The 12370-nt window shown below is 40.0% G+C and overlaps 1 protein-coding gene across 1 annotated transcript in view; it reads right to left on the bottom strand.

Annotated features, from left to right (window-relative positions):
* The window catches only part of LOC308074347 (annexin A11-like), a 12060-nt gene extending 3210 nt beyond the window's left edge, over positions 1–8850 (bottom strand). The window contains exons 1-6 of the mRNA XM_080413763.1: positions 8764–8850; positions 6636–6722; positions 3181–3275; positions 1088–1201; positions 842–932; positions 480–559 (exon numbers count right to left, since the gene is read on the bottom strand). Of these exons, the coding sequence (XP_080269889.1) occupies positions 480–559; positions 842–932; positions 1088–1201; positions 3181–3275; positions 6636–6722; position 8764 (468 nt within the window). The 5' untranslated portion in view covers positions 8765–8850. The remainder of the gene's footprint in view (positions 1–479; positions 560–841; positions 933–1087; positions 1202–3180; positions 3276–6635; positions 6723–8763) is intronic.
* Positions 8851–12370: the final 3520 nt, after the last annotated feature.

The raw sequence follows: 12370 nt of genomic DNA, 5'->3' as shown, positions 1-12370 counted from the left end.
ACATATAAATAATAAGACCATTATTACTGTGTCAAAAGTAATCAACAAACTATATAAAAAATTGTCAAACATCGGCCAAATTGTCAAATATGTCGAAGAAAGAGGCAAAACTTTTGAAATTAGCCGATCTAAAAGCTCACAATGCCTCGAGGCGCTGTGAGCTTGTAGATTGGCTACTTTCACAATGTTTATCTGTGGAACTGAGTCAAACTAAATGCCCCGGCTGTCATGGGGGAGGCGGTATAGCGACCAGGATTACTACATGTTTTTGTGAGGGGTTAACTACCCTCGGGGACACAGGGAGAACATGCAAAGTCCACACAGAGTAGGCCCTTTCGCCAACCCCACCCAGGGTATGGGCGCTGATGACGCGGAGGAGAAGACACGCCCCCAGCGCCCACAGATTATTTTGGGATGTCACAGCCTGACAAGTTTGAGAACCACTGGGCTACATGGGGTAATGGGGGTTCAAACTGTACCTGAGCCAGTGACATCAGGAGTCCACGGAAATGACCTGAGATATTCCCTGTGATCGCAGCCTCCAGTGTCTTTGTGTACTCTGGGCAAAACACAACCGAGTATGAATAACTTAAAGGAATACTTCACCCAAAAATTATTAATAAGAAAATAAGTAACACATTTTTTGTATTCCTTTAAATCATGGCCGCTTAACCACAGAAAGGCTAAAGCCTAATTCACAGTAGCCAAATAAAGTGCGTGGAAAGACGCAAACTGCAAACTGTCATGACGTTTAGATATTCGAGTTTGCCAGACTCTCCGTCCGTAGGGATATGTGCCTGATTTTAACAGTATGTAAGCATCTTCAGAGAATACCATTTACCTCTTTGGTAAATCTCGTTAATCTCCTTGATTTCGGCGTTGGAGTGAGATGACAGGATCTCTATCAAGCAGGCGTCATCAGTTCCAACTCCCTGTTAGGATGTCAAACAGAGTTTATCAGTTAAGCTTGGGGAAACGGGGGGAGTAGTAAAATAAATATACAAATATTGTTGATATACAGATAGACATGGTAATATGAACCGGAAACCATGAAAGAAGAAAAAAAGGTTATTTGAGTAGTACATACCTTCATGGCAGTGTGGAGCTCAAAGGCATCATACTCAGCAGAGGTTGTCATCATGGCCAGAACCAGCGAACCAAAGTCTCCAGACAGTTTTGATTTCAGTTCCTTAATGAGATCCTGACAGAGGAAAGGGACACATGCTTGAAATGTTATCCAATGGCGACGTGTGCTCCAATGGTGTTATTATTAATCTGCAGGTGGGGGGAAACGGTCCATGGCACCACTTTACTGAGCTCTGAAGATAATTCAATCCCCTGTTCCATTTCACTGTCAGCTCCTGTTGTCTGGCTGTCATGATCACAGTCTGGGTAAAGTAATCTAATAATAATAATAATTCGACTAAGAGATTGGTAGTTGACTCGGACACCCCTCGACTGATTAGTCGACTATTCGAATAATCGAGTTCAGGCCTAGTGGAGCAGTCTTTCATGTCAGAAGACAGAATGGTCCGCAGCAGGGAGACATGCAGTCTTCCCTTGCAGTCTTAGCTCGGTCCAGTGTTGCCGCTGCCTTTGCTGTTGTGCCCATAAGAGGCGACCTCGGGCATTAGTCAGTGGGAGTTGGTGTTCTGTTCCACACACAGTCATAGATGCTCTGACTGAATACTGGAGTCAGATATAAAGTCCTCCGAGACAGCCAACACCTCAGAGTTGGACCCTACCCACTTCAAAGTAACATCAGCCCAACAGCACAGATCGTTTAAGTCCGGCCAGTCTGACCACACACCGAAGCCGGGAGAGCGACTGTCTAGCTTTCCACTAGGTTTCCTCCTGAAGCCTAGGAAGCTAGGATCCGAGCCACATGCCAGGGGGACCTTACGTCGTTTTAGGTCCAAGAACAGAGATGAGCGTGCAAGCTCTCTCACATACTGGTCATCATTGTTCAGCATATTTAACAAATGGGAGAGCCTCGTAGCAATATATGTCCATTCAAAATTGGGAACACCCATACCACCCTCACGTTTACTGTGAAATATAATGTCACATGTTGTGTGTGTTAAGACCAGTCCATTGTCTCACTAGGTGTACAGTTTTGTCAGTCAAATCACATAGTGATTTTCGTGGAACATGTACATTGGAGAAAAGATGTTGTACCTTGGCCAATGCTATTATTCTGACTGCCTCCAATTTCATAATAAGCGGCAGGGGCGAAGCATGGATTAAATCAAGTCTGCTGGAGTACTCAGAAATGATTACATTGACCTGATCTTCCCACTCGCCTGCCACATTAAACTTTAAAGCAGTATAGTATATCATCACCATCATTATACTCCTGGTTCAAAGTGGTAGTGTGTTATGTTAACAGCCTTTTCTTGTTCATTTGCTTCAAATGTGATCCAACATTCCAAACAGCACTCATGCTGTTTTCTGGCTGTCCTGAACAAAAGTTTACAAGTGTAATCACTATGTCTCGCCGACCCACCTCTGGGCGAGACAAAAACGCTTGCCCTTTCAGGCAACAAGAAAGCAAACTATATATTTGGCCATATATTTTTACTTTCCTACGGGCAACCGTTACAGTCAATGGCTGTTAAAGGTAGGGTAAGTGGTTTTTCTTTGTTAATGTAAGTGTTAAATATCTCTATATTATGATAGTAGTCATTCATAAACAGAAAAAGCATTTTCTGGTTGGGATACCAATTTTATCCAATCAGGAGAGAGATACAGGATAAACAAGTGAAATTAGAAGTGATGACACAAAGAAATGAGCACACAAAATTGGAACTGGAACACTCTACAATTGAAGCTGATAAATGGGTACTCTCTCCGATTTGTTGGAATTGGCAACCCACCTGTTTATTAAAGAGCTGGAGAGACATGGAGACCCCTGCTATTGAACAAACTCTCTAAATCAATGATTACTATCCGAATATACTGCTTTAAACTTTTAACAACAACAAAAATAATGTTTTGTTTTAACCTCTGCATCATCATGCATTATTCTTCCAATAACCACATGGCTTGTTGTTGATTACCCTTTACATATTATAAATATAGTTGTGTTCACATACCTATGCACTTATAATCATCAAAATCATCGTATCAGTCACTGATTCTACTTCAATAGTAACAGGATGAGTGTATAATGACAGGTACCTTGTCATAGGCAGTTTTGTAGGTACTGAGCATAGACACACGTTGCTTGTTGGATCGACTTCCCAGCAAGTTCAGAATGGCCTGTTCATCAGTTCCTGCACAGACAAGGCCACAATGTAAAAATGTATGTTATTCAAAGAGACAAACACAGTGCAGTCACTTAATTTTCTAGTGGTTTACTTATACTTACAATGACTATAATCTTGGATAAACATACAGTACAAGTTCAAGACTATGCAAACAAATAAGGGTTTGTTGCGAGTTACCCTAAAGGCCCATGTACACACCCTTTATGTAAAAAACAATGCTGTAACCGTGCTGTAACCGTCACTGCTAACATACTTTCATGCATCTTTTACATTGTTATGATTAAGCAATAAAGAAAACGTTTGACTCTGACAACAAACATGGCAACGGTCAAGGTGGTGTAATAATCATAGATATGTCTATGGTAATAATGTAGGCCTACCAGTTAAGAAAGGACTGTTTAGTAATTCAGTCAGACAACTCTTGGATTGAATACATACATTTATTGAGTATAAATATAAAATATATTGAATGAACATAAATATCTAAGCATATTTGGCGTCAAGGCCTAATCCCCTGTAAGCATGAAAATATTATAATAAATAATTTGCCAAATAGATCTCACAAGGAATTAAATAGACCCCATATGGGGAACCATATAGAAACTGAGGTGGATGCTGGGGTGGTGGTGGGAGCCCAAAAAACTTCATAGAGCCAAGAACAAAGCAGCAAGCAGCATAGCAAAGCAGCAAGATGGCAGAGCAGCAGCATTCTGCCAGTCAGCGGTACGGTCCTTCCACCTTCCATTCACCCACAGTTTGGAAGCCCTAGGAGAGACAGCAGGAATGCCCCCCAGATATTATTCAGCCCCTGTCCCGAACATCAGAAAGCTCCCGCAGATCACAAATGAGAACATCAGGCTTAAACAGACCCAAAAGACTATGTTGAATGATGTGATGAGATCAGGTGGACATGTCTAGGCTATCAGTGTTGCACCTCCAACAGTCCACACAAAGGTGATCATCTGTGCCTTGTGTCTCAACCTCCACTTCACGCTGCGCCATTCTTCTCACCCGATGACAATATGGAGGCAGAAGATGATTGTGTGGAAGAATGGCCCGAGCCTCCACCCCCTGTCAATCATCTATGTAGGGGGGGCCCTGTTATAACGAACAGCCAATAGTTGAGCGCCTTGATGATATGATGGCTAAGCTGCAGCTACTGAGAGAGCAAACCTCTAGCCATGCACATCCTGTAAAAAGAGACTATCATCAGATCTACAAGCCTAAACCAGTCAGACACCCCCAACAGTGTCACACAGAGTGGGAAGCCTTATCTACCGCAACAGTACAGAAAACCATCCAGCTAGTATTGTTAATCTGCTCCAACCCAGCGGCTGCCACCACCGTAGGGCCCATGAGTATCAGTTGGGTCCTGGCCATAGACCTCTCCCGCGTCAGTCCCAGAGTGCTCAGTTCCCTCCTATGGGGCGGCTGAAGCCGATGTTAGGACCCAGACCGTCACCGGGACCCTATGAATTCATGCGCATGAAGATAGCACTAGAAAACCTGCTACCCACCGACATGACAGAACTATTTAAATACACTACTCAAAGAAATGTAGGGAACACTTTAAAGATCCCTTAATTATTTTGAGTTTTCATGAACTGTGTATATACTGCTAACAAAAACTGCTCATAATAATTAAGGGATCAAAGTGTTCCCTTAATTATTTTGAGCAGTATAGTAGGTCCTCAAAAGACAAGATGGTGGCCGCACACTCTGGTAGCCAAAGTGCCAATACTTGTTCAGAGACTGAAGTGCCTAGCTTAGCCAGTTAGCCTTAGTAGAGTTCGTTTTTTCATTCAATGCATGTTAATTGTTGTTCTGAATGTTGAGTAAAAAAATAAATTAAAACAAATAAAAAAATAAGAGAGAGAGAGAGAGAGAGAGAGAGAGAGAGAGAGAGAGAGAGAGAGAGAGAGAGAGAGAGAGAGACAGACAGACAGACAGACAGACAGACAGACAGACAGACAGACAGACAGACAGACAGACAGACAGACAGACAGACAGACAGACAGACAGACAGACAGACAGACAGACAGGATCGCCAGAGGAAACGTTCTCATTGAACGTTTTTCAAATTCCGTGCATAGACAACTGGAAAACCCGAAAATCCGTGCATAGCCGCCTCACATCTCCCCCATTGTGACTAAACCATTTCGGAGGCGCGCAGTCTCAAGGGAACTGTCGCCACGTAAGAGACCACCGAGTGAGCTAAAGCGAGCGAGTTGCCGTCCCGAACGTTGCGACGTTCCCTTGAGCCTACTCAGCGCCGTTTGAGTTACGTACCGATAGGCACAGAATCGTACATTTTGTTGTGGGGACTGCTCTGCTTCCGGGTTTTTCCGGGTTGCAACTGGTTACGCCCACCGTGGGACTCGCCGTACATATGCACGGAATTTCGGGTTTTCTAGGCAACTATGCACGGAATGATGTGCACTGGGTCCGTGCAATGTATACTAAAAAGGCTGGAGATCAGGCTGGACAGACAGACAGACAGACAGACAGACAGACAGACAGACAGACAGACAGACAGACAGACAGACAGACAGACAGACAGACAGACAGACAGACAGACAGACAGACAGACAGACAGACAGACAGACAGACAGACAGACAGACAGACAGACAGACAGAGACTTGCTGCTCCTAATATGCTATCCAATGTGCCTCCCTCAGTGGAAGAAAGACAAAGTGGAAAAACAGGGGGAAGAAATAATGGCTGTATTAAAAGATGATAGAGGATCAAACTAGAGGAAATGATCTGCTTCCTGTCTATGGTGCATCTTTTTCCACTAGATGTTGCTTTTGATTTCAGACCAGATATCAAGAAACTCCACGTAGACCAAATGAACCTGTTTCTGTCACTCTGTCAAAATCCTGTACAGCCAGTCCTCACACGCACTGCTTCTCTCTCTCTCTCTCTCTCTCTCTCTCTCTCTCTCTCTCTCTCTCTCTCTCTCTCTCTCTCTCTCTCTCTCTCTCTCTCTCTCTCTATTCCAAAGTCATGGTAGAATTACAAAGGCAATTTTTCAAATGCTTTGTTGACATGACCTGATCATCATGCACAAGATGGCGTTCATAATAAAATACATCAAAAGCTTTCGTCCAGGTCAGAACATTAATATAAAATAGTACAGGTTACAGTCATGTCAGTAATAAGAGACATGGAGAGACAGTTTTTAGTTTTTATGCGCCCAAATCTTAAAACATATTTATTTTTAATCTGACAGATTTCTTTTTCTTTTTGTATTCTGCAAAAAAAAAATCTTTATACTTTCCTTTTTAAGTACTAGATTTTTAACTCATGAATTACAAAACCTTAGTATACTCTCATATTTTTCAGGAAGGATCCAAGGAACTCACCAAAACCCTTCATGGCCTTCATCAGTACCAACACATCATCCACTGATGATGCTCCAGGAGAGTCCGTGATTGAACCCCTGAATTCCACTGAAAGAACAACACAGTCACATCTCCATTGCAAATAAGTCAGTTTCACCTGATAATGAATCTACTTTCAAATTCTACAATTTGTTTTCTGACTCAACTGAGCTATAATATACAATTTATACAGTCAGTGCATTTATATGTATACTAGACCATACCCGGTGAAGTGCGCAGGCGAAAGTAGTTGAAAAAAGTCGTTAAATATTGGCATTACACTGAAGGACTATCTTGATATGCTGAATGACACAACACTACAGCCCATAAATACTGATTCAATGTGATTCCTGCAGCAATAACAATTATATTATAATATAACTATTATTATACTATTATACTTATTATACTATTATTCTCTTTTAACTATTTTTCAATTATAAAACTATGCATAATAACAGGATAAGATGTTCAAAATGTGCATGCTTAATTTACACAGATGTATTACTTAAAATATAGCAATATTTGTGGGCTGTAGTGATATTTCATTCAGGGTAACAAAATGTCAGTGTAACACCAATAAAACATCAGTATTTTATATCAAAATGCAATAACAAATATCAAAGGATAAAGTTAAATATAGGTTCATAGATTCTTGCAATGTATTCAGTGTAAGGCATCTATATTATAAACATAATGTGCCATTATAATACCATAAAATGCCATAAATAGTTTTAAAATGATAATATTATAGTTACCATAGTGTTTATACAACAGTTAAATATAATTGCTTGCAATTAATTTTTACTGAAATGTTGTAAACTAGGTAAACAAGGTATAACAAAGCTACTGTCATAAAACCTTTGTTACGCTGAATGATGGAACCACTCACATAAACTATTTAACAGGCCACCTATATAAAGTAATTACCTTGACCTATATAGATTATCCTTACTTGGCGGTCCAGGCGCATACCACATACGCTGGTAATCCAGCTTGACAGCGTGTCGTGGGTTTGACTCCCGATCCCGATGACCTTTGCTGTGTGTTACCCCCTCCCCCCATCTCTCTCCCCATTTCCTGTCAGTCTACTATCCTATCAATAAAGGCAGAAAAAGACCCCAAAATTATCTTTAAAAAAAAATTATCCTCACTTTTCCATTTAATATATTTTTATAGAAAAATAGCATTACAAGTATTTTTTCTGTGTGCTGTACTGAATGACATGTGTTTTTGTTCCAAAGATTACTAGATTAAGAAACGGTGAAGTCATTAAATATTTCAGAGAGACTTAGTTTAATTATTATTATTATTACTATTATTATTATTATTATTATTATTATTATTATTATTATTATTATTATTATTATTATTATTATTATTACCCTTATTATTATTATTATTATTATTATTATTATTATTATTATTATTATTATATCATCCATTTCTTATATGTTGTTATGAGCACCAATTATGCCATGGGTGTTTATTTATTTTTAAGGATGGATTTAAACATTTAAAAAACACTTTTGTCATTAAGATTTTTTCCTGGACAGTTACACTGAATGACATTTTGACACTTTAGAGATGAATAACAGAATCAAATTAATAGTTTGCAATACATACAAGTTAAAAAAAAAAAGCGCTTCTGACAAAACCTCCCAACTCCATTGGATCCTCAAACCAACTAACTCCTCTCTCCCTGCTGCTGCTTTCGTGTTGTGCCACAGCAGTGAGCACGCACAGAGAGGAGAGCTGGTGTGGCGCAGCAGATAAACACACTAACGAGGCAGGTTTTTTTCCCCCGTAGTCTGTTAAAACTGTGCACTGCAGTGTACCTGTTTTGTTTTGTCTGTTCGGACAAAACTCCTAACTCCACTTGGATTTGGATAAAGTGGTGATAATATAATGACACATGCAAGTATCTGACAATATATAAAGTCACTATACCAACTTTGATGAGGCAGTTTGTTTTAAAAAATATAAGGTTTTCTGAAAAACGTATATTTGGTTTTTAATTTCCTGAAAAATTAGCGTTTTGGAGTTAGCTGGTTGCTGCTGGACAGCAGATGTTGGCATGTTAATATCTATGTTTGGATTTATCACTTACTTTCTTCTGCAGAAGGTCCCTTCCTGAAACAGGTATCACTTTGACCAGTGTCAACGTGTGAAAGTACTGTACCAGTATTTAAGTAAGGTGCAGGATCCACCCATCATGACAACTATTATGTGGGCTGGCATATCAGCCTGAGCTGGTAGGCGAGGGCTGACATAGCCATGCCCTCGGATGGTTAATCGTGTGCCTGGGTGATCATCTACATGTATTTTTTTCCATTTAGAGAGAGATAGAGAGATACAGAGATAGAGAGTAGAAAGAAAGAAAGAAAGAAAGAAAGAAAGAAAGAAAGAAAGAAAGAAAGAAAGAAAGAAAGAAAGAGTAGCCAGTTAGAGTTGAGCCTCAGGCGCCACTGCAGGGACAGCTGTACTTTCCACTTCCTCATTGGCAATCAGTGTGACTATATAAATGCCCTGCTATCTAAACATGAGCTGCCTGATGGTTGCTGGCCGTGGGTCTTGCGGTCTGCTGCTGTGTTTTTATTTATTCTGGTGACAGGGTGAGTAATATGTCTCATGAAGGTCATTTTAATCATGTTTCATTCTGGTATCTAAACGATCTGTTAATCACTCAGGTTGATGTTCATTCATGTGCCCTGTGCCGACTTCTTTCATGTGGCAGGAGGGAATGTGTGAGCACATACATACGGACAATTTAAGGTATACAAACAAAATAACTTGATGAGATATACTTTGTGTTTGTATAGTGTACTAAGTGTTATTCCTCCCTTAGATCTTGCCAACAGGGGTCATCAACATGTCCGTGTGGCAAGACATGTCTATGTCCGTGGCCAGGGGTCATCACTATATATGACCATTTTCACACAGTGGCCATTTTGGAATATTACATTGAAAATGCCACCCCGTTTGCGTGGTAACGGGGTGGCATTTCATTAACTTCATAGAAATATGGCCGCTGTGTGAATATGGTCTATGGCAGCTTGTGATGGACATTTTCATTAATATTTCATTTTTGGCACACACATGCAAAATAATCATCTTACCAAAAACAGTGGCCTAGCCCTAAATGTATAAATGGACTCCTAATGCGTCATAGGGTCTATTCCAATGTGCTGCACATTTTAAAACAATAGCATGTGGGCATTAAGTACTGAGCCACTTAACGACCAACACATTAAATCCTAATTAGGATTATAATTTGGATAATAACAATTGAGTCAGTACAGACAGTGATTCAACCTCAAAAGGGCCACTTAGCTGCAAAGGTGAGTGGGTACGTATTATACATATGGCTAATATAGAGATGGCTTTTCAAAAGACAGTGTTACTTGAGTACAGAAGGAGATCAAGTTCTACCAGCTAAACCATTGGTTTAGTTTGGCAAGGTAGCTAGTGGATTCCATTAAGGTGATCAGGTATTCTCTGTTGATGAGAAGTCCAAGGCATGCACAAGTAATAATGGAAAAAGACACACCCTACAAGCTACACTTGATTTGTTTTTGATTTATTAGACATCATAATTACATGCTTCTCACGGAAACGTCAAGGATAGAATGCCAATAGAACACTGTAACAATTGGAAACTTGAGAGACAAAAAAGTATATGTACATGATGAGTGATTAATGAAGGGCATGCCAGGATTTTAATTGAATTCAGTGTCACAATAGTTTAATGTGAAGGCACCTAACTTTAATCTGACATGAGCTAACTTTTAGGTTGGAGGAGGTCCTAGGCAGTGGATGGAGGGTTTCCATGGATTATGATTGTGGAGTGTTATTATAGTTGTCAATTATTGAAATCCCAAACATGGAATATACTTGGACCATGCCACATTTAATGCCTGTCTCAGGACTGCCACCTGCCAGTATACAGTGGATAACTTTTGTAAAAGTATCAATACTGCAATGTAGAAATACTCTGTTACAAGTAAAAGTCCGGAATTAAAAATGTACCGTACTTGAGTAAAAGTACAAAAAATATTGGTATCAAAATGTACTCATAGCAGTGGAAAGTAGGCTACTCATTATGCAGAATGTCCCATTTCATACGTTTTCTGTATGACATGTAGCCTCCTACAAATCTTTTGAAAATAGCAGATCTACAAGATCTGTGAGCTTAGATCTTTGCCCCTGAGATGTAGTGGAGTAGAATAGAAGTAAAAGTACTGAAAATTGCAAATACTCCTGTAAAGTAAAAATAACATCAAAATTGTACTTAAGTACGCTACAGTCCTTGAGTAAATAGTTACTTTACACCACTGTGTGTTACTATCTTTTACAGCCAGGCTGAAATAAATATGTTCCTTGGCAGTGCAAAAATATGCATTGTTAATTCGTTTGAACCTCATAAAGTTATTTAAATTGCATATTTTATTCGTGGCAGCTGGAGGGTTGTGTGATAATAGCAATTTATGTCCTTTTTTTCCTTCTCCCCCGCGGTAAATGACGTGATATATATATATATATATATATTTCTAAAGGGAACAAAAAGAGTGCCACGAACGTCTTCCCACGAACATGTTTGTCCATGTACGGACATGTTGATGACCCCTGGTTCAGAAGGAGCTATTTGCTACCAAGGCAAAGGAGGGCAGAACTGGACAAGTAAATCTGGTTGTCGTTAGTTGAGAGACAGTGTTTCAAAGTGTCCAATAGTGACAATAACAACTATAATAACACTCCACAATCATAATCCATGGAAACCCTTGATCCACAGCCTCACCATCAGACCTCCTCCTCACTTCTGATCAAAGTTAGGCACCTTGGCATCAAACTATTGTAACACTGCATTCCTTTCAATCCTGTCATGCCCTTCATTAATCACTCATCGTGTACCTTTTTTGTCTCTCAAGTTTCCTTGTTCCAGTGTTCCATTGGTATTCACAGCCTAGGACCTCCTCCAACCTAAAAGTTATCTCACCTCTGATCAAAGTTAGGTTCCTTCGCATTAAACTATTGTGACACTGCATTCGATTAGGATCCTGGCATGCCCTTCATTAATCACTCATCATGTACATCATATTTTTGTCTCTCAAGTTTCCTTGTTCCAGTGTTCCATTGGCATTTTATCCTTGACTTTTCCATGAGAAGCATTTAGCATGTAATTATTACGTCTAATAAATCAAATCAAATCAAGTGTAGCTTGCAGTGGGTGTCTTTGTCCATTGTTACATGTGCATGCCTTGGACTTTCTCATCAACAGAGAATACCCGATCACCTTAATGGAATCCACTAGCTACCTTGCCAAACCAAACCATTGGTTTAGCTGGTAGAACTTGATCTCCTTCTTTCCTCAAGTAACACTGGCCCTCATTTATCAACGGAGCGTAAAAACCGGCATATATTTTCCCATATATTCGGCCGTACACCAACGTCGAAGTCACATTTATCAACGAATCCTATACAGCCAATCCTAGCGTACATCAGGTCGTAGCTTTGATAAATCTCACGTCTGAAAACGAGCGTCATTTAAATAACACGCTTCCCTCTACCTTTTCCCCCCATTATTTGCACTTTAAACTGGTCCGATTTAATATAGCATACGCACTTTATTTAGCACCTGCACTTCACTTGTGAAAAGTATTTGTTTGCACATCCTGCTATTTATTTGCGCCCTGCTATCTATTTGCACATCGGCCCCA

This window comes from Gymnoscopelus braueri (genome assembly GCF_963280865.1).
Source record: "Gymnoscopelus braueri genome assembly, chromosome: 2".
Classification (NCBI taxonomy): domain Eukaryota; kingdom Metazoa; phylum Chordata; class Actinopteri; order Myctophiformes; family Myctophidae; genus Gymnoscopelus; species Gymnoscopelus braueri.
Note: the sequence above shows the minus strand (reverse complement) of the source record. Positions and strands in the feature narration are given on the sequence as shown.